Source organism: Peromyscus eremicus, chromosome 20 (genome assembly GCF_949786415.1).
Source record: "Peromyscus eremicus chromosome 20, PerEre_H2_v1, whole genome shotgun sequence".
Classification (NCBI taxonomy): Eukaryota; Metazoa; Chordata; class Mammalia; order Rodentia; family Cricetidae; genus Peromyscus; species Peromyscus eremicus.
Window position 1 is genome coordinate 45,486,448 of NC_081436.1, and position 22,742 is coordinate 45,509,189.

General features: G+C 41.0%; 1 protein-coding gene across 1 annotated transcript in view; it reads right to left on the bottom strand.

Moving 5' to 3' along the window:
- Positions 1-7,961: 7,961 nt before the first annotated feature.
- Col14a1 (collagen type XIV alpha 1 chain) overlaps positions 7,962-22,742 on the bottom strand; it is a 174,846-nt gene continuing 160,065 nt past the window's right edge. The window contains exons 37-39 of the mRNA XM_059247022.1: positions 12,238-12,315; positions 10,123-10,278; positions 7,962-8,618 (exon numbers count right to left, since the gene is read on the bottom strand). Of these exons, the coding sequence (XP_059103005.1) occupies positions 8,539-8,618; positions 10,123-10,278; positions 12,238-12,315 (314 nt within the window). The 3' untranslated portion in view covers positions 7,962-8,538. The remainder of the gene's footprint in view (positions 8,619-10,122; positions 10,279-12,237; positions 12,316-22,742) is intronic.

A 22,742-nucleotide genomic window follows, 5' to 3' on the forward strand; every position in this document is an offset into this window, starting at 1 on the left:
GGCCGCCATACTTCCTGTCATGACAGTAATGGACTAAAATTCTGAAATGTAAGCTTCCAATTAAATGTTTTCCTTTATAAGAGTTGCTGTAGCCATGGCGTCTCTTCACAGCAATAGAAACCCTAACTAAGACACTGGTCCAAACTGTCTTCTCTACTTCCCTTAGAACAACAAATCAAAGGCTTCCTGTGACATAATTCTTGTTTTGTTCCTTAGCACCCTAACATGGCTGAACCCATGGCAGATGTTAATTAAAAGTTTGGTGGCTGGAATTAGCATGCATGAAGAGAAGAATACATGCACACATGACTGAATAAACTTGAGGGAAGATAGGATTCAAATGTTTCCCTCACATCCTGAAATGTTTAATCAATTTGAATTTGAAAGCTGCTATAGAAGCTGACCTTTCATTTCTTGTTTCCTCCCTATATTTTCATGGAGCCGTTTTCAGGTGACAAATAGTCTGAGATGTGTTAATGGGTTTACACTGCATGGGAGATCAGATGTTAAGAGTTGCCTAGACAATAGGAATCTGTTACTGTGAATATAAAGAAGGTTCAGAGATAACTTCGTATGAGAAAGAGAACCTCAGGTGGGTGTTGAGTGTGAGTCTGTGCAGGTCATTTAACCCTGAGTGAGGTAGAGGGCTTCCTAATGGCAAGCATAGTATGTGAAAGATACCGAATAAACAGAGAACATGGATGAAGAATTTTACAATGGTTTCACTGTAGCTGTTATTGTAAAATCTTTGATTGAGAGGTGCATTCCTGTTGCTTTTTCTTTTAAAGGATTTTATTATTATTATTTACATCCCAACCAAAGTTTCTCTTCCTCGTCTCCTCTCAGTTCCCCCACTACCACCTTCCCTCTGCCACCTACCCATCCATTCTTCTCCATTTCTCTTTAGAAAAGGGCAGGCCTCCCATGGATATCAACCAAACATGACATATCAAGATGCAGTAAGACTAGGCACTTCCCCTCTTTATTAAGGCTGGACAAAGGAACCCAGTATGAGGAATAGGGTCCCAAAAGCCAGAAAAAGAGTCAGAGACAGCCCCTGCTCCCACTGTTAGGACCACAAGAAGACCAAGCTATACAACTGTAACATATATTCAGAGTGCCCAGGTCAGTCCCCTGCAGACTCCTGGTTGTCAGTTCAATGTCTTTGATACCCTATGAGCACAGGTTAGTTGATACTATGGGTTTCTGTGGTGTCCTTGACCCCTCTGACAGACCTACAATCTGTCCACCCTTTTTTCCACAGGATTCTCTGAGCTCAGCCTGGTTTGGCTGTGGGTTTCTGCATCTGTTTCCATCAGTTGCTGGATGAAGCCTGTCTGATGACAATTAGGCTAGACACCAATCTATGAGTACAACAGAATGTCATTAGGCACCATTACAGTGACATTTTTTTCATTATTTCTTCCCCAGTCATGCTTGGTTCTATCTTAGGTCTCGAAGCTATCCAGCCTCTGGGTCCTGGCACTCCAGGCAGTGCCATGGGTGGGCTCTCTCCCATGGTATAGGTCTCAGGCTAGACCAGTCATTGGTTGGCCATTCCCATAATTTCTGCACCATATTTACTCCAGCACATCTTGTAGGCAGGACAAATTTTAGGTCAACAGTTAGGTGGTTGGTTGGGTTGATGTCCCAGTCCCTCCACTGGTTACAAGAGATGTCCAGTCCAGGTTACATATCCTCTATTGCTAGGAATCTTAGCTGGGCTCACCCTTGTAGATTCCTGTGAGTTTCCATTACACTGGGTTTCTACCTCACCTTGAAATATTTCCCTTTCCCAGTCGACTCTTCCAATACTGCCCACCTCCATACTCCCCACATGTGATCCCTCCTGCTCCCATTCCCACCCACCCCCAGTCTACCCATGAAATCTATTCTTCTTCCTTCTCAGGGGGGTTCAAAGCATCTCTCTGATCCCTGCTTGTTACTTGGCTTCTCTAGGTCTATGGATTATAGCATGGTTATCCTTTATTTTACAGCTAATATCCACTTATAAGTGAATATATATTATATTTGGCTTTCTTGGTCTGGGTTACCTCACTTGAGATGATTTTTTTCTAGTTCCATTCATTTGCCTGAAATTTTCATAATGTCATTGTTTTCAACAGTTGAGTAATACTCCATTGTGTAAATGTGCCACATTTTCTTTATCCATTCTTTGATTGAGGGACATCTAGGTTGTTTCCAGTTTCTATTTCTATTATGAATAAAGCTGTTATGAACATAAATGACCAAGTGTCTTTGTGATATGATGGAGCATCCTCTGGCTATATGCCCAAGAGTGATATCACTTGAGTCTTGAAGTAGATCAATTCCCAATTTTCTGAGAAACCACCATATTAATTTCCAAAGTGTCTGTACAAATTTGCACTCCCACCAGCAATGGAGTATTCTGCTTGCTCCACATCCTCTCCAGCATGAGCTGTCACTTGTGTTTTTTATCTTAGCCATTCTGACAGGTGTAAGATGGGAATCTCAGAGTCATTTTGATTTGCATTTCCCTGATGGCTAAGGATGTTGAACATTCCTTGAAGTGTTTCTTGGCCATTTGAGATTCCTCTGTTGAGAATTCTTTTTAGATCTATACCCCGTTTTTTAATTGGCTTATTTGGTTTTTGATGTCTAGTTTAAGTTCTTTATATATTTTGGAAATCAGCCCTGTCCGATGCAGGGTTGGTGAAGTTCTTTTCCCATTCTGCAGGCTTCTATTTGTCCTATTGACAGTGTCCTTCACCTTACAGAAGCTTTTCAGTTTCCTGAGGTCCCATGTATTAATTGTTGATCTTAGTGCCAGTGTTCTGTTCAGGAAGTAGTCTCCTGTGCCAATGTGTTCAAGGTTAGTTCCCACTCTCTCTTCTATCGCGTTCACTGTATCTGGATTTATGTTGAGGTCCTTGATCTACTTGGATTTGAATTTTGTACAGGGTGATAAATATGGATCTATTTGCATTCTTCTACATGCCAACATCCAATTAGACCAGCTCCATTTGCTGAAAATGCTTTTTTTTTTCCATTGTGTGGTTTCTGGAGTTATGTCTGGATCTTCAATTTAATTCCATTGATCCACCTGTCTGTTTCTATGCCAATACATTTGGTTTTTATTACTATAGCTCTGTAGTAGAGCTTGAAATCGGGGATGGTGATAGAGAGGTGCATTTCAATAAAAGCAAGAACAATTATGAATAATCAAAGTTGGATAATTTGTGTCTGCAAGAATGAAAGTGAGAAATTCCCCCAAGTGATCACGTGCATTCTTCCTATCTTGCCACATAGCTTTCAGCCTGCATGCTGATAAATCTTAAATGTTTATCTCTGATCTTGATTTCTGTCCCAAGCTTCAACTTGCTTACTTAACACCTTACAACTCAAATTTATCTCCTAAAATGAACTCTTCCGTTTCTCTGCTTCAAATCTTTAATTCTCAGATGGACTAAGTTATCTCATTTACTCTGTTGTTTATGCCAGTATTGGGCTAGGATACACTGACTTTCTTCATCTCCACTCACCTTGATTAGTGAGCCACTGATTCCAACAGCTTAGATGGCCCTCTGTTGTCTGTCAGTGGCCACTACCATGTTTGAAGTATTGTTTTCTTGTTTGCTCTGATCCCCTCCAATCCATTCTTCACCACAGGATGGTTTCAAACTGATACATCTCAAGTGGTTGCCTACTCAATGCCTGTGGTCCTTGACTGTGTGGGGGAGGGTGGGGAGGGCAGAGCACACATCAGTTCTCGACTCAGACAGCTGAATGGGACTCTTTGGGAACTCTGCAGAGCCTTGGAATCTTTGAATTACTGGGTTCCATTTTCACTCTTCTTTGTCATTTTAAGAATTACCAACCCACAAAGCCAAATAATGTCTGCAAGTTACAAGGCATCATATCTTCTCGAGAATGCTTGCATTTAAATTCTACCTGTGGGTCTTTGGGCAATTAAGTTAGTTTTTATGTGCTTCTGCATCTTCATTGGGAAAACCAAGATGCATGTGAACTAACTCTCAGGTTTTTATGAGGTTCAAATAAACTACAGTTGAAGTGGCAGCCTTTAGCACACCTTGCCAACCATCCTGGTTCTCTTCTGCTTTGTTGGCCAATAGTTGTACTTCACCCCATCACTGAAAAATGATCACCTGATTGTTTTAAGTCAATGGCACATAAGCACAAACAATGTGCATCACTTCCAACATAAGCTTAGAAAGAGGAGTCTAAATGCCCTCTTTTCTGCTGCCACAACAACCATAGAAGGGCATGTTGAGACTAGGAATGTCTAATATAGAAGCAGTGCAGAATCCTAGATCAAGATATGCCAAGCAGCTGCCCTGAATATGTAAGAAAGAAATAACTGTTTATCATTGTAAGCTCCCACACTACTTTCTTTCTTTGCCATTAAAATATATCATCACACAAAATACAGTAGAAGAGTAAAAGTGTATATCTGCTGGCAGAATGCCCAGATTTGAACTGACACTGTGTGTGTTGGATTTTTAACTAATTTCTTTGTGCCTAGCCCAACTTAACTTCACAGTGCATACAAAGTTCTTGGGGTAGGCCTTTACTGACAGCTCAGAACACAATTTAATGACAGCTTCAGAACTAAAGTCCAACAACATGGCCAATGGAAGAGCTATTTGCCTTATATCAACTTAAAACACACAGAAGACCATGTAGTTTTGCCTTTGACAATGTCTTGACTGATTCTAGTGGGATTCAATTTCAAATCTAAGTCATTAATTGCATACTTTGGTCTCCAGGTTTACCTTTTTGCCTCTTCCATTCACTCTCCTATCAACTGGCCTCCTCTCGTGTGACAATGGCTTCCTGGCAGGGCACTGAGCTCTGGGCTTCCATGCTCCTCCAGCATTCAACTTATCTGCATTTCTCTACTAAATGGTCAGAGGCATCTTAGGTCCACCCAATTGGAAGCATTTGCTTCTACATTACTCCCTTTCTTACTCCTGTCCCGGCACTTTTTCTGTCTCCATGTCACTTAGGAGTTTTAATTAATTTGCTGGTCTACTCATGCATTTTTGTTCTTTCTCCATAAGGAAAAAACGGAAGCTTCATGAGGACATAGTCCACATCTCTCGTGTTCTTGTTTTCATCCTCAACTAAAACAGCAATGTTAGGCATGGAAAAACAAACCAGAAAGAAAAGGCAAAGAAGAAAGAGGGAACGAGGTCATCCTAGAATTAGAGTCCTTCTGAGATAAAAATACTATATCCTAAAATGACTATTCTCAAAAGAAACAGAAATTCTAACAAACGTGATGAAAATTCTGAGGAGTAATGTTTCTTCTCGTGATAGGATGGCTGTTCTATTACTTTCAGAAAATGCCCTCCATCTATACAGAGAGAAGTACATTCCTGCCAAGATAAGCTAGTCAGTAAAAATGCTCTTGAGCGTCAGCTCATATTACAGGCAATGTATTATAAACACACAAATCCCGAATCTGAGTTACACCTTTTATTCTGAACGTTTCACTCAATATAAAGCTGATATACTGGGTCCAAGTGGTGACACACGCTAAGCAAATGAGACTTGCTGTTGCTTACATAAGCGGATTCAGATCACCAAGCAAAATCAAAGCCAAGAATGGCAAGAATGGATTGGAGCCTCTAATGGTTTCATCATCCATAAAAACTGGGTCTTTGCAGTGATACCATATTAGACATTTGTTCTCACCTAACTCATCTAAAACATACAGAACATCCATCTTGATAGTTGCCATTGAATGTCCCAGACTGAGAAACCTGAAAGAGAACTGTCATGGAGCAATGTGTTACCTTCCCAGTTACATAAGTTGGAGGAGTTCTCCCACGGGATTCTAGGTCAGACTATGTGGATTTGCTGTGTGCTATCAAGCATTCCTCTTCCTCACTGGTCCTATTTTTCTGCAGTAAATTTCAGCTAGGGCTTAAAGATGGATATAGGCTACTTGCTCACTGACGTCTTCCTTTATACCAGAAAGCTGCTTGCCTGGGTCCTCAAAGGCACACACATAAAGCTGCTGTTGAATCCTTTGTTATCAAGAAGATTTCTTCTCTCTAGTGACAGAAACCAAAGGAAGTGATGGGGTCCTCAGGAGGACAGAGGGTAAGAAAATGTTGTGACCTAACAAACACTCTGCTTCTCACGAGCCTTTTCCTGATCCAGACAGAACCTACATTTGGTTGTAAATGAAGACATGTAGCCGGAAGTTTCTCCAGTCCCACTCAGCCCCAAGGTTGAATGAATCTCTCCCACTGGTGGTCCCGCAGCTGCTTATAAAATAATTATTCTGAGGCATGATATTAATTACAAACTTTATGGCCTATGGCTCAAGCTTCTTGCTAGCTAGCTCTTATAACTGAATTCAACCCACCTCTATTAATCTATGTATCGACATGTGTTCCATGGCTTTACCTGTTACATGTTACTCCTTAGATGGAAGGCTGGTGTCTTCCCTGACTCCACCCTTCTTCTTCTCTCTATCTCTGCTTGGATTTTCCACCTGCCTCTAAGCTTCCTTGCCACAGGCCAAAGCTGCTTTCTTTATTAGCCAGTGGGAGCAACACATATATTCACAGCGTACAGAAAGACATCCCACAGCAAAGACATCCAGCTTTCTTAAAATGGTTGTTAGCAGGGTCATGCAACTCACAGAAAGCTATGGTTTTCTTTCCTAATTTCAACCAGCAAATAATAGAACTTGTGGTGGTTTGAAAGAAAATGGCCCCAAAAGGAGTAGCACTATTAGGAGGTGTGGCCTTGCTGCAGTAGATGTGGCCTTTTTGGAGGAAATGTGTCGCTGTGGAGGTGAGCTTTGAGATCTCATATATGCTCAAACCACATCCAGCATCTCAGACCACTCCCTACTGCCTGTGGGATCAAGATGTAGCTCCTTCTCTACTCTCAACTCCTTCTACAGCACCATATCTGCCTGCCCCCTGCCATGCTCCCCACAATGAACACAATGGACTAAACCTCTGAAACTGCAAGCCATCCAATTAAATGTTTTCCTTTGTAAGAGTTGCTGTGGTCATGATGTGAAACTCTTACTAAGACAAAAATCAAATATTTTTTAATACTTTGATTTTCCTTCAAAAGAAGAAAAGAGAAGTTCTAATTTAAGGGCTAGAGTGTGTGGGATTCAGTTTAATTTCCTCTTTACCATCTAGAGCAGATGTTCTCAACCAGTGGGTTGCAACCCCCTTTTTTGGGAGGGGGAGTTGAATAAACTTTTTATAGGGGTCACCTAAGACTATCAGAAGTAAATATAATAGTAGCAAAATTATGGTTATGAAGTAGCAATGAAAATAATTTTATAGATAGGGGTCAGCACAACATGAGGAAATGTATTAAAGGGTTGCAACATTAGGAAGGTTGAGAACCACTGTTCTAGAGGATTTTAGGAATGTCTTAATACTAGAAGACAGAAAAGTTCTTTGGTCAATCACTATGTTATTAAGCAGAACTGGTACATTTATGTTGCTTTCGCTGCCTGGTAAATTATATGATATTAAAATGATTACAGGCACTTTGTGTGAAGTCCATCAGTTCTGGTAAGCTTTCTATTCAACTGACGATGAAGGGATGAAGGAGTGACAGTTAGATGCTTACCTATAGGACCAGAGCTGTTGCTTTTCAGGTGGACACTCAACTAAAACTACCAAAGTTGAAGGTGTCATTCAGAAGTACAATAAAAAGAATCCACACATATTGTTTTAAGTTTTTATTTGCTTATAAAAAAGAATAAAAACAAGTCTTCAAAAACATATCTGCATTTACAAAGCAATCCCTGTAGTCAAGGGGAGGCAAGCCCCGAAACACATTGCTGGACAAATTATTCATTTAATAAAAAGGGTCTCTTTTGTATTGGAGTTGGTAGGAAGTCATTATTTTACATGGATCAAAAACTATTGGAAAACAATCTATTTTTCTTTAATTATCAAATCCAAAAAGGCTATATTCTAGCTTTTATTTCTGAATACCCGTGAAACCAGTTACTGAGTGATCTAAGAATTGAACAGATTATTTTAAATGAAAAAGAGGTAGTTTCCTCAATGATGGTGGTATTTTAATTATCAGCAAGGTCATTGCCCTGGGTATGGGGTAAATGACATTAACCATGAATCTCCATAGTCACTCTTTCACTACTGGGGCCCCAACTCCCTCCAATGTAACCACACATCTCTTATATATTTTGTAAATTGAAATGATCTAACAGAGAAGAGATTCTGGGGTTCAACTTATCCTTTTCAATTCTTCTCTCAGCACTCTCCTTTGGAAAAAGACCAAATTATCTGGCATGCAATTAAAACAGCAAAGGGACAAAATTTCAACAGTGTCACAAAAAAGGGGGATGGTTTAAAAATACAGTTTTTTTAAACAATAATCAATGACAACTATAGAGGAAATATCGGCCGATGACATGAGCCTTGCCTCCCCCTGCAAAGTAGCATACAAACCACATGACAACATTTTGTAAGTAAAGCTCCAGAAGAGGGCCCGCCACTGCTCTTCAAATGTCTCCTGAGGCCATCAGATGCTCAAGCTCCACAGATCCATGGCCTCCTGCTCATCCTGGACCGGTGTGAACTCAGGCTGATCCGGATGGGACACTAAAGAGGAAAAGTGGGGGTGGGGGCCTGATGGAACCCAGGAACCAGAAATGGATAATCTCTCCTGAGTCCTTAGAGACACAGATTTGGTCAGTAAACCACAAAGGTGCCCTGTGTGAGGAGAAAGCACTCACTGCCTAGCCCACTATGCTGCTTCCCCGTGAGGCTTCATAGTTAGTAAAAGGAGGAAAGGAAAGACAAACTAGAAAAAAAAAATAATGTTGGAAAACTAGAATTGTGGCCAATTGCTTAAGTATTGTACGTTTTATTTACAAAAGAAACCCTGAAATGAAGTAGAATCGTAAGAGAAAGTATAAAATTAAAAACCCAATCTTGTGTTACAAGTCCTTCACCGGGGAGAGTGGCAAGAGGGTGATCAAGAGAAGAAGGAGAAGCAGAAGAGCCAGGAGGGAAGGTGCTCATCATCTTGTGTGGGATAGGAAAGAGAGACATACAGTTAAGGAACTGTTACAGAGCCTTGGTATAGAGGAGGTTGGGATCAAGTCTTGGTACACACAGAACTCCATTCAGACTGACTCGGGAAGTCAGTTTCTATCACAGTTGACCTATATTTCTTTGTTATGTTTTGATGCTATCACTACAACACGTTTGGTGCAAGGTAGGCAGAGGACTTGAACATGGTGAGGTGGGGAAGCAGTTGAGGCAAGAAAGAGGTGACAGGGTTACAGGCAGGAGCTTAGTAGTGGTGGTGAACTGGTTCTGTATCCATAACCAGATGCCCAGGTCAATGCAACCAAAGTGCAAGATTGGCACTTCAGTGTTGGTAATCATTGTATGGGATGAGATCTTAGGGGACAGGGGACAGATTTGAGAGGATGAGGACAAGGAGGGAAAAGATGAACAGAGAAAAATACATCAACACAACTTTGACCAATTTCTTGGGCAACTAAGGTTAAATTTCTCTAAAAGCAGAAAAATTTCCATTCACTGACTAATCTATGCACTGACCTATAGCTCTCTCTGGACCTCTCGCATCGTGGTTCAAAAAGGCCCTAGGGTGAGCAGGAAGATTGTTTCATCTCTCAGATTCTCAGTCTAGCCCTTAGTGATGAAGCAAAGACAACATGGCTACTTTGATTCTTAAGATCTCCCTTGTCATCTGGTGGGCAGGATGTCCTCTAAAAGAATCGTGGTGGCCTTACTCATTAGGGGGAAGGTCTAAAGCGAAAAGTGAAATTTCACAGGATATCATGGCCACACCATGACAGGAACAGCATGGAGGACACCATATGTGACAAACGACCCAGTAGAAGACCAAGTCTATGTGGGTCACCATTTGGCAAATATTCTACCACTATGCTATATCCCCAGCCCTGGGGGATTTACATAGACTGGACAGAAAATTGTGTCTACAGAAGATAACGCAAGGGAATGAAGAGTCCAGGCTCTGCTACCCTCTCCTAACTGTTGATTTCCAACCCCTCCACAGGTTAGCAGTAACCACTGTATAACTTTGCAAAGCCCACAAGAGGCTGGTGCTTACCTCCAACACCATAGGCAGAACATGATGAGGGGTCACAATATCCAGGCTGGCCAGAAGGACCCTGTGGTCCAGGTACTCCCAGGTGGCCTGGGGGGCCCCTTGGTCCAGGAGAGCCAGGTGGCCCTGGACTGCCAGGACGACTTTCTCCTGAAGGCCCTATGAAGCAAACAATGATGAAGAGTTTGTCATTTACAACAGCATAGTGCGTTTTGAGACCACCATGAAGTAAATTAACTTTAAAAGATGTAACAATGAGGGGACCAGCCATTCTACTCATTGTGTACTTTTTCCTAAAGTTGAGTCCCTGAGCAAAGGATCATACCATAATCACATGTTCTCCTCAAAGACAATGCTTGCAATCAGCTCCAACACTGGGGAGCAAAATGTATTCTTCTCTGTGTCCTCTTGGGCATTCAAGGGAAAGGAGTAGGCCATTCTCAAAAACCTCATTTTCTCAATGGAGCTCTTGTTTTCCAATACAGCCCCTCATGAATCCAATGTGTAGGCATGCACATATGTACACACATGAATACATTCAAATCACAGTCTCATAAAGCTAAAATTGTTGTGTAAATTAGTACTGGCTTACATTTTCAGCTAATTAAATTAGTCTAGGTCTAAAAACATCATCCTGGAAAAGACAAATGGAAAGTAGTTTAAAATTGGACCCAGTACATTAGTCTAAATTTCCTTAGGCCATCTTACATCAATTAAGAACTTTGAATGGAAATAAGGGATGATTAAAATTTTTTTTTGAGTTCAAGAAATTTGTTGGGTTTGGTTGTTTGGTTTTTCATGCCTATTGAATTTTAGGCCTGGTGTTCCTTAGTTTAAAAAGCATTCTCCAACTAGAAATAAAAGCATTCAACTACATAGAGAGAGGAAGGGGCTTTAGAAGTCCCACCCCCTAGCTGAGGAGCTATTGGAAATTGAAGGCTGCTGTGAGATAAGTCAGTTTTCTTCCAGGAAGTAACGCCTAAGAGGCTACCCACACTCCAGTAGGTTTTCCTGCTTCTGTATACATGTAGGCAGTGGACTCAGTGGACTCAGTGGGTTTTTTTTTAAGAGCACATGAAGTTGGAAAGAAAAGTGATATATAGAAGGCAGATAGGGCAGGAATCTGAGAGGGAATGGAGATGGATTTAATCAAAACAAATTATGTGTATATATGAAACATTAAAGCTATGAAAATTAAAATCCCACTCAACTAACATTGAAATGAGATATAGACACAAGTACAGCTTGCTGTTCGAAGGATGAGAAGGTCTACAAGTACATTCAGTTTCAGTCCACCAGTTCTCATAAACCACCGAAACTGTGGAACACATGACATCAGTTCCTCACACAACCTCTGGTACTAAAAGTACTTACAATTAAGAGGGACCTATTGATTTTGTGCTATCACTTAAAGACATGTTCCAAAACCACTGTTACACTGAAAAGGAAAATCTGTACTCGTTTGACTCAATATGGCTAAGACTAGGGTTGTAAATACAATAGAACACGAGCTCATGTTTCCGGTGACAACTCAGCTCATCTGGAGATAATTTGAAAAGCATGATATTGTATTCAACTCAAAACTTCCACAAAGCTCATTTGGCAAGACAACCACAGCAGGAACCACCAGTGTTTTCCAAATTCCCTTGTGTTTCTCTAGATTTCATGCCTCCCTTCCAGTTCAGCTGAGGTTGTGTGACTAGTTCCAGCCAGAGGTGTGTGAATGTGTAGGAGATTGATAGGCCTTCTTCACCTTTTTCTTGGAGAGTGCATAACTCATGATGGACATCACATGGTTCAACACAGAGGAGTATTTACCTCAAACACACGAAAGTATGCAAATGTGAAGTAAAGTTTCATCGTATCACCAAGCTCCTGGGATGTATGTGTTCCTGTAGCCTTATCTAACTCATTCAACCAAAATGAACCCAAATGTGCTGTCACTTTTTAGACTGACATCATGGGTAGATTGTGACCAGTGCATTAGCCTTGCAATAAAATAAATGAGAAACACAGTTATTCCTGTTGACACCAGGGTGAAATATGGCTATTTTCTTCACCTAGGAAGTGACCATAAAGAGTTACATCTTATAATTTCTGTTAGGTAGAAAGATTTACCTGCTGGACCAGGGGGACCTCTTGGTCCTTGAGTTCCAATGCCTGGATTTCCTTTTTCTCCTTTGAGACCAGTTAGACCTGTTTCAAGAAAAGGCAGCGGGGGGAGGGACAGAAGAAGTTCTATTAAGAATTAAGTCTTGGAAATTCCATTTTTATGTGTTACAACAGTTCTTTTCTGGGGAGGGCAGTGAAGTTGCGTTAGGGTTACAGGTATCATAGGATTTTTCGGTTAGATTCTAACATGGTGAGTTTGTGCAAAGGCACGTTATAGAAGATCTGCACTGTAATCTGCTCTGTTGCTCTTTCTCCTTCCCACCAAAGTGGCTCAGCCTGCAAGGAACTGGCCCTGTCATTGCATATACCAGACCACTCAGTGTACGCACTTGGAAGTCCACAAATAGCACAATAGGAATCACAAGTGGACATGTCTAACATTTTCCTTTTGGTCCACCTCATAATATAATCTGCAAAAGGCATGAATTGTAATTAAACAACAAACTTCTGAAGAGTGTGACTTTCCAGTAAGAAGTTGGAAGCCTCAGGAAAGCCTGTGTTTGATTTGGCTGGTTCAGTCCCATAAAAAAATCTAAATGTATTTGAGTTTCTTTTCCACTGGGTAGACCTCTTATTCCAAATAATTTACAGGGTTTTTTCCCCCTTTTGAGTTAAGTTCTCACTATGTACCCCTGACTGGGCTGGAACTTACTCTGTAGACCAGGCTGGCCTTGAACTCACAGAGATCTGATTGTTTCTGCCTCCTGAGTGCTGGTGTTAAAGGTGTACACCTCAGCACCTGGCTCAAATTTCAGTATTCTTCACATTTTTACAGGTTAAAAACAAAACAAAACAAAGCACAGAGACACATACTCTGACACATCATTATGCAATCATATTCTACAGCAAGACCACTGGATGGGTGATAGCACCTTTAGGTGTCCCAGCCTCAAACCAAGACAGCTTAGCATTACGTTAGAATTAGGACCCATAGCTCACATGACTCTGTGTCTCAGCTACACAGTGTTCAGGTGCAACAATGCTTTGAAAGATTGGAGTGCAGGACAGCATCTCTCTTGAACCAAATTTATTGAGAAATAATGTCTAATTGACTGAGAGCTGAAGAAAATGTCAATAAATTAGAATGGTAAGCTTGATAGGTAGTAGTAATATAAAGGATTTATAAGTTCAAATTACAATAACTTTTTCCTGAGCATGAATATTCACTGTAGACAAATTTGAAATCATAATAATCAAGAATTCTGACAGCTGAAAATAATGTTTTCACATGTTAGTTTCTAAGTTTTAAAAAGAAAAGTGTCAGTATAGTATTTGTTCTAGAAATAATGAGGAAGGATGAAGATAGTTAATGATGAAGTTTTTAAACAATGCATATAGAACGACTGGCTATGCGGTTTGGATAGATTCTGTAATCCTAGTCATTATCTCCTGGGGTCAAAATACCATGGCATCTCTGAAATAAAAATCTCTTCTTTCTGGGCAACAGTCATCCAATGAGCCAACTACACCAGCACTTCCCAACACCCATTCCTGCTGCCCATGACCTTGGTGGTGCTAAGTGAACCCAATAAAGGTCAGTCCTTCTCTCACCAACCTGGGTAGAACCACCATGCCCTATCTGTCCACATCCAGTTGAGATCTGACTAGCCTTTTGGAAGTCCACAGGGAGGTAAAGATTTCTCAAAGGTAAACCTGCCGTCTCTGAGTTTCAGTAGTCTTCATTTCGTACTCAGCTAACCAAGTTGCCAGACAGGAAGCCACCCTACACAAGTGTGGTTAGTTACTTTGGTGTCACAGTGACCAAAATATCAGACAGAAGCACGTTAAAGGAGAGAAGGATCATTGAGGCTCATGGTTTTGGGAGTGTGGGTCCTTCAAGGTGGAATGGTATGGCAGAATTCAAGGTGGCAGCCATATGGAGCAGGGTCTGCTCACACTGTGATGAGCCAGGAAGTGAAGTAGGGTGGCCAGAACCCAGGGTAGACATAACCTCCAAAGCCCTACTTGACTCCTAAAGTCTCTACTGTCTTCAAAACTGCACTGTAAGTGGCGGCCAAGCACAGAAACCATGAGCCTCTGGAGACATTTCAGATCCAACCCACTTGTAGACCATCTACTGCACATTAGTTTAGAAGCTAACTACAGTTAGTTCTTTCTATTGGATGGGGGGTCCCCACTTGTCAATGCCTGCGTCCTAAAATGTATTTTGGTATTTAGTGACAATCCCTCTTCTTCTGTCAGAAGTTACACGACTTTCCCTACAGGGAGCCTCTAATTGTGAAGGAATTAAAACATAATAAAACACTGATGACTAAATGCTAAGCTGCTCCTCATTATCATCTCCCATGACTCAGAGACCTCTCATGACCTTATGCTACAAGTGCAACTTGACTTGCTCGCAGCAGAAGACAGATTAGCTTGAAGGGACCTCCAGGAAAGTGCCTTCGGGAACAGCTCCCCAATTCCCTGACTTATTCATTAGAAAGAAAGGGGCAAGGGGGGTTAAAAGTAACAATCTGGTTGTTTTGATTTTGTAAATCTACAGAGAAAAGTAGATATAATTCAGTGCTATCTGAAATGCAAATAATAGCAACTAATAAAAAACCTCACAAAAATATTCAGCCCATTGAAATGTCTCAGAAAAGATGAAGACTGTGAAGATACAAGTCCATATTGTTAGGGAAATATGGGTTTTATTGTCCTTGAAGTTATTGTATAATCCATACTCAAATTTTCTGTGTACACGTGATTCCCATAATGGAGATTATTCATGCCCACCATACCTGTACTTGACTGTAGGTCTCATTCTCTCTCTCTCTCTCTCTCTCTCTCTCTCTCTCTCTCTCTCTCTCTCTCTCTCTCTCCCTCCCTCCCTCCCTCCCTCCCTCCCTCCCTCTCTTTCTCTCTCTCCCCTCTCTCCACATAAAAATTAATGAGGATTGAAATCAAAAGGCAAGTTTACACAGAGCTGCAGTTGGACCTGGAGATGCTTTTGTACACCTTGTAGACCTGGTTAAAAAGCAGGAGAACCAAGTGTCCTAAAACATGTGTCCGCAGCTGCTTCTAAGGTAACCGGTTAAGTTCCCAGAGCTGGGTGTGAAGAAATTCTTTACAGAAAAAACACAGTCACAGTCCATAACAAAGATTTTTGCAAGGACCCAAGGTGAGGCCACTTGCTAATGAGATGGGACCACCCAAGCTAGGTGCCAGTGCCCTTTCTAGGGAGATGCTGGATTCCTTAGTACAGGAGATATCCCTCTTCAGTACCCATTCCCCTTGTTTGCCTCTATTACTATTTATTCCTCACTCTTTTTTCCCTTTGTTGAGACAGGGTCTCACTGAATAGCACTGGCTGGCCTGAAATTCACTCTGTAGACCAGGCTGGCCTCAAACTCACAGAGATCTACATGTCTCTACTTCCCAAGTGCTAGGATTAAAGGTGTGCATCAGCATGCCTAGATAGTCCTCTTTCTTAAAGTCTCAACTCAACCCTTCTTCATAATTGTAATAAGCAGAGCCACCATGAGTCCAAGAGATCAAGGGTTACTTATCTTATTTGTGGTGACATTTTACTGGTGTCTTCCACACAATATGTAAATTAAGAAAAGTTTGTTGCATGAACTAACAAATGAGTGGATGAATTTTCTGCTTGCATGGCTTCCCCACAGCCTTTACTATCTCTGACCCATCATATTGTTTATTCTCATTTCCATCTTGCCCCCAAATGAGAGCCTTTTGACTGTTGGCATCATACATATTGAGCTCCCTTGACTCAGACCAAATGAGAGTCTCACAATGAATAGGTGGTCCAGTGTATACAGGATGAAACCTAAGTGAATGTATGTCTAGATCAACACTTAAATATGTGTAACACACAAGCATGATCTCTGAAGGATGGGTAGTCACAATTCCTTAGGTTGAGGCTTTAGCTCTGATCTTCTCACTCTTAAATTTTGTAAAACTGATTTTTAAAAATTTAGTGCCTCATGGGTGATGGTGGCACATGCCTTTAATCCCTGCACTTGGGAGGCAGAGGAAGGCAGATCTCTGTGAATTCAAGGACAATCTGGTCTACAAAGTGAGTTCCAGGACAGCCAGGACTGTTACACAGAGAAGCCCTGTCTTGAAAAAAAACATATCTACTCCCCTATGTGCCTGTAATCCTAGCACTCGGTGTTATACGCAGTGATCATAATTCAAGGGCAGCCTCAGTGACACAGTCTCAAAAGAAAATTATTCTGTGTAATTAATATCCATCATATTTTTAAATGATTGTTGAACTACTGGGTGAATGATTGACATGCCAAGTCCCATTGTAGGCTTTGTAAAGGAAAAAAATGTGGCTGGCAGTTTATCAGGTATTCTTCTAGACTATTTCACCAGGTCATAAATGCCAGGTAGTTTATGTATGTAAGCTCACTTTTAGTCTTCACAAGAACCAATAAGGCTGTTGTTACTACTATCCCTGAAAGGGGGCTGTAAAACTGAGGCCAAGTTACCTGTCCTTAAGTAGGGCAAAAGAACGCAAAAGCAATGCATTACCACCTCTCCAACTGATGCTGGTCCTGTAGCCTATGTCTGTTCTTGATAGGTTGTGCTTTCTCAAGCCTGCCAGATGGTCTGCATGTTCCCTCTCCCATCAACTCAGCAATCAGCCTTGAGTTTATTAGCATGTTTCCTCTTGCTCACTTGCCCTCTTCTCTGAGTGAGACTCAGGGCCGAATTTAAAAGGATTTCTCTTACTTACGCTGACTACATGTCCTGTGTCTGGCCTTTGTTGTCTGTTTCCTATTTTCTTTGGCCCATTGGCCTTCAGCTTGGAACGTTTTATTCAGTTCTGTGCCCTTGGCCACCCCAAGCACTCCAGGCAGGAATCTCATGCGACTCTAAGGAGCAGAATCACTTCTTCCTGAGCCGAGACATTCGGAGAAACTCCTGGGATTGCTGCCTAGGCAGATATGCAAGGCCTGGGGAATGCTTTCCATGTCATTATACTAAAAGCCAGAGACTGTGAAGCAAGGCTTCAGCTGTGTTATATTTGTCTGTTGCCTGGGAAATGTTGGCAATGAGATCTAAGTATAGTCTGCTTCATGTGATGTGGGTTCCAATGCCTGAAAGGTACAAGGTACTTAGTACCACTTTCAAGAGGGCAGTGTGACTGATCAGTTCCCTGAGTGTCTGATGCATTTTCCTAAGCTCTCATGCTTCTATGTGTTTGGTTGACAGGACTAGTTAAGATCAGACAGAGCTCTATACTTGGTGAGAAAGTGGCCAAGGATAAAAAAAAAAAATATGGAGTTGTTTTAGGTGTAAATAAGCCCAGCAAAAGTTCTTTTTGTTGAATTTTGATGTTAGCAGCTGGCTAGTTACCATGCTGTTATAATTCAGGACTCTGCCAGGGACATACAAACCACTCTAGACCTTTCTGGGAAAGAGAATTTCACAGAGACAGAATTTCAAAGAGGAGATGATATTAGAAGGTCTTCAAAGCTACATAGAGATGCAGCCTATAAATGAACAAGAGCAGGAAGTCACTATCAAGCCTTGAAGTTCAGGGACAATAGGAGAAGCTGATGTGAGGGGAGATGGAGCAAGAGGAGGAGACAGAGAGGAAGGTCAGATCGACAGTGGTTACCACACACCCGTCTACTACAGCGCTGTAGAGTACCTGGTCACAGTTACAGCTACATGGACGGCCAAAGGGAACACAGGTCATGTCAGGCACCAGGAATCCCAGTTTTTTTGTTCATGATTTTTTGTTACCCACACTGTGACCCCCACAGTACATACGAATGTCAGTGCAAAGGTCATTTTTGTCACTTTCATTGCCAAAACATCAACATCCTTCCTTAAACGATATTACATCAACTACAGCACAAATCATTAAGAACTCATGTTATTTATAATTAGTGGGAAAAATTGAACCAAATAGGAAAGCTTAGAAAATGAATATTTTAGGCTCAGCGTGAATATTCAACCAATCAGTGACATTAAAATGATAGTTTGGTCTCCAGGCCTTATAATATTGAACTGAAAAATGATGCAATGGTCTCTAGCCCTGTGATTGAAGGGAACTGGGATAAGATCAAAGTCTGCAGAATTTTAAATAAAAGTGCTTGTAAAATCAACAGAACTTTTTGAATAAGCATACTTTGTGTATAAGGACTCTCATTATGTTTTCCATTTTCAACGAACTTCAGAAATGTCAAGCTCTTTGCTGTATTTACCTAGTAATTCCTATGCCAATATGAAATCTAAAACCAAGCAAAATTGGAACAGCCAATGCATGCGCCTTCTCTATGTATGTTTTGCCCCATTTTTAAAAAGTACATTTTGGAATACACTTATTTCATCATTATTGTATTTATTTTTGAGACACCACATTCAAAAACCCACAAAAAATAGTTGATTATAGATAAATAACCTTGGTTATATCATATAAGTTTGGATTTGTTATATTTCTAGTGCATTTATTTATTATGTTCAAGCCCTGAAAATCTAGAAGATGGAAAGGTATAGCTTCATAAAAAGAAATTCCTTTGTCCCTGCCTCTGTTCCTCCTCCTTTTCTTCCCTCCCTCCTGTTGTACAACCCACTGCTACCATCCAGTGTAATAAAATCTCCTTTAAAACTATACCAACCAGAGACGTGATGCTCATATCACTCACCTATAATAATGTTCCATTAACATGGTGTCTCAGACATACACACACACACACACACACACACACACACACTGATGTGAGATATTTGTATACTGTGTGAAGATGTATTGCTGTGATTGGTGTAATAAAAAGCCAAACAGCCAATAGCTAGGCAGGAGGTATAGGCAAGATTTCTGGGGAGAGAAAGGAAGAGGAATCTAGGTGCAAAGGAGAAGCCAAGAGACAGAGAAGAAACAGGAGGTACAAGATGGAAGAGAGGTAACACCATGTGATAGAATGTAGATTAATATAAATGGGTTAATTTAAGTTATAAGAGATAGTTAGGAACAAGCTTAAGCTATAGGCTGAGCTTTCATAATTAATTAGAAATCTCCATGTCATTATTTGGGAGTTGGGTGGCAGGTCAGAAAAATACTCAGTACATATAACAACATGGGCTTCCATTTTTATCATGATGCTAGAGTGATTGAGAAATGGCCACCACAAAGCTAGCCAATAGGCAATCAATGCCATCCATAATTTATAATTAATGAAAGAACTACTGTATTTCAGGTAGTAGGAGGAACTGAAACAAACATTCTATTTGGCCTTTGATGAGAACGTAGTCTCCTTGGTGAGACAGAATTAACAAAAGTGAAATTACTAAAATCCAGTTCGAGACAGTGTATCCGACCAGGGTGCTAAATGGTGTGTACCACACATTAATGAGGTAGGCATCAGTCTGTTGATTTATTAAATATTTGTTTGGAACTGCTCTGTAGATGCTAAGGTTTTTAAATTTTTGTTTAAATAAAGAAATAACTATATTGGCTTCCATGGGGAAAAAAAGAGAGGCTTTTATATATACTGTTTCATAGCTTTCGTTCTGGTAGTAAAGACATAAGTTAATCTAATTTCAGTTTGACAGTGGCTTTGTTTAACCTTCTTGTGTTTGGAGAATGGTTTTGTCTTGATTACAGTGTATCTCAGGAACAGGATTATAAAAGATGGTGATATCTATAAAAAATGTTTTTCTATCCTGTCATACATATACTTCCTTGAGGTGCTTAAACCTACATATTCTATCTGCTTCTAAAAAGCTACATCAACTATTAAATGATTTGAAAAGCCACAAAAGAGAAAAACACACATGAAGGGTGAAAGTTGGCACCCTGAACAGACCTTTCGCAGCCCATTCATTCCTAAGTGTCCCAGAAGTCATACCCTGTGGGGGAGAGGGGACTCGGTCACACTATTGGGTAGAAGCATTTTGCCTAGGTTTGATCTGGGAGGGTGAAGAACTAAATCATGGCTCATAATTTTGTTTCTTGCCTTGCTCCAAAACAGACTGCATATTCTCCCTGTTCTTGAACATGAACTGTGTTTTCTGACTCCCACCACTGGTTTTGACCAATAGAGGATGGTAGAAATAAAGGCTTGAATTTCTGAGACTAAATCCAGAAAGACACTTTGAACTTCCTTGTTTTCTACTGTTCACCACTGGCTCTGAGGAAAGTAAGAGTCCATGGAGAGTTCCATGGTGAGGAACTGAGCTCCCATAGCCATCCTGGGCCCCAGATGCCTGTCTACGGCCCTGTGAGGAGGCTGTCTTGAGCAGGTCTCCTAGCTCAGTTGAGCCTCTGGTTGCCTACAAGCCTGGATGACATCATAACTTCCACTTCAGAAGGCACTGTGGGCTCAACTCTGAACCCCAATCCCTTGGAGAAAAAAAAGTGAAATGCAAAAAAAAAAAAAGAAAGGAAGGAAGGAAGAGAGAAAGAGAGAGGGAGGGAGGGAGGGAGGGAGGGAGGGAGGGAGGGAGGGAGGGAGGAAGGAAGGAAGGAAGGAAGAAAGAAAGAAAGAAAGAAAGAAAGAAAGAAAGAAAGAAAGAAAGAAAGAAAGAAAGAAAATGGAAAGAACCACCATTGGCAACACTTGGAGGAGATCATAATTAGGAAACTGATCTGTCCAACTTGAAGAGAGAGGCCTTGTTCTAAAGGGAGTCCCAGTTAGATTTCCTCTGATCATTGTATGAGAAGAGGATACCTGTATTCACCTCTCAAGAAATATGAAGTGGGAAAAGAAAGAAAAATATATTTCAGTTGATTCTTTTCTTTTTTGCAGTTTTTATTTCTTTTTATTTTTTAAATTAATAAATGTATTTGTTCTTCTCTCATATATTACATCCTGACGACAGTTTCCCCTCCTTCCTCTCCTTCCAGTCCCTCCCTATCCCACCTCCCTTCTCTCCCAGATCCACTTCTCCTCCATGTCCCTTCACAAAAGAGCAGGCCTCCCAGGGATATCAGTCAAACAAGACATAACAAGTTACAATAAGACTAGGCACATCCTCTCATATCAAGGCTGAACAAGGCAACCCAAAAAGAGTTCCAAAAGTAGGCAAAAGAATCAAAGGCACCCCCACTCCCACTGTTAGGAGTCCCACAATTACACCAAGCCACACAAGCACGACATCTATGTAGAGGAAACTAGGTCAGACACATACAGACTCTCTGATTATCACTTCAATCTCTGTGAGCCCCTATGAGCCTGGCTTAATTGATTACGTGGGCCACGTACTTGTGGTGTCCTTGACCCCTCTGGCTCCACAATCCTTCCTCCCCTCTTCCTCAGGATCCCTGAGCTCTGCCTAATGTTTGGTTATGGCAGAGGAGACACCACAATCAGTTGATTCTTAATAGCAAGGGATATAAATAACACGTGCCAGGCAACTGAATATCAATAGTAACACAAACAATAACCACAGTAAGACATAAATATTCAACTGCCAAACAGCAGTTTGGCAAATCATAGTGAAAATTGTTTACACACTTTCTCTAATCAAGTTGATGTGTCCCATAAAGGTCCTCTTTTTTTCCAGACCCAAGCCAGGATACATGGGACATTAAGAATTTTCATAATGATCCTTCCTTCCCATTGCTACAGTCTTGGCTGGGAGTTACTGCTGTGCTTTCATTCTGACTAATAATCAGACCATCTGTCAAATAATCTGCAGCTCTCACAGCTAACTTTTAAATTATAGGAATACTGAACACAAGAAACCTCCCTAGCATCAGATCTAGGACTCTATTTTCTAAGTTTATCGAATATGTTATGGATGCAAGCTATCTTAGTATGGGGCAGCAATCCCTGCCTTCATGCCATTTCTTGGTCTCTTGGACAGACTGTCATTTATTTATGGTATCTGAGCAAGGTCAGGTCAAATTTGTGCTTGATTAGGGACATTCTCTTGGTTGGATCACTGATGTTCACATGTATGGCAATCTCATATTTGGAGTCTTAGCAGATCTTCACTATAAACAAATGCACAATAATGACATCCTGAAGAGGAACTTTAGAAAGTTTACTTTGTTCCTAGGATGTAGTTCAGATTCCTCCTCCAAACCCAGTGAACAAGCATTGATCATATAACTCCCTTCCCATCCACCCTTTCTTTCAGATGGCTCTGTCTCTTCACTCAGAGTGCCACCTATGCTAGTCACCAGAAGTAGTGAGTCTCAGTAGTGCCACCCTTAGCAGATGGCCCTGATATTTTAGGAAAATTTCTGTTTGATGAGATGATATAAGTACAGGGTATACTTGCATCTAGGAAAACATGATTTTGGTGAAATATAGATCCCAGGTCCTGGTCCCCTGTTATTCTTCCTAGTGACTTTGAAAAATTAGAAATTCATATTTACTGCAGTTTCATCATCTAAGATAGAGCTTGGCTAGGTGTAGTGATGTACACCTATTATTTCAGCACTTAGGAAGATCAAGAGTTCAAAACTAGCCCCAGCTAAATAGCAAGTTAAAGCCAACCAAGGCAACATGAGACCCTGTCTC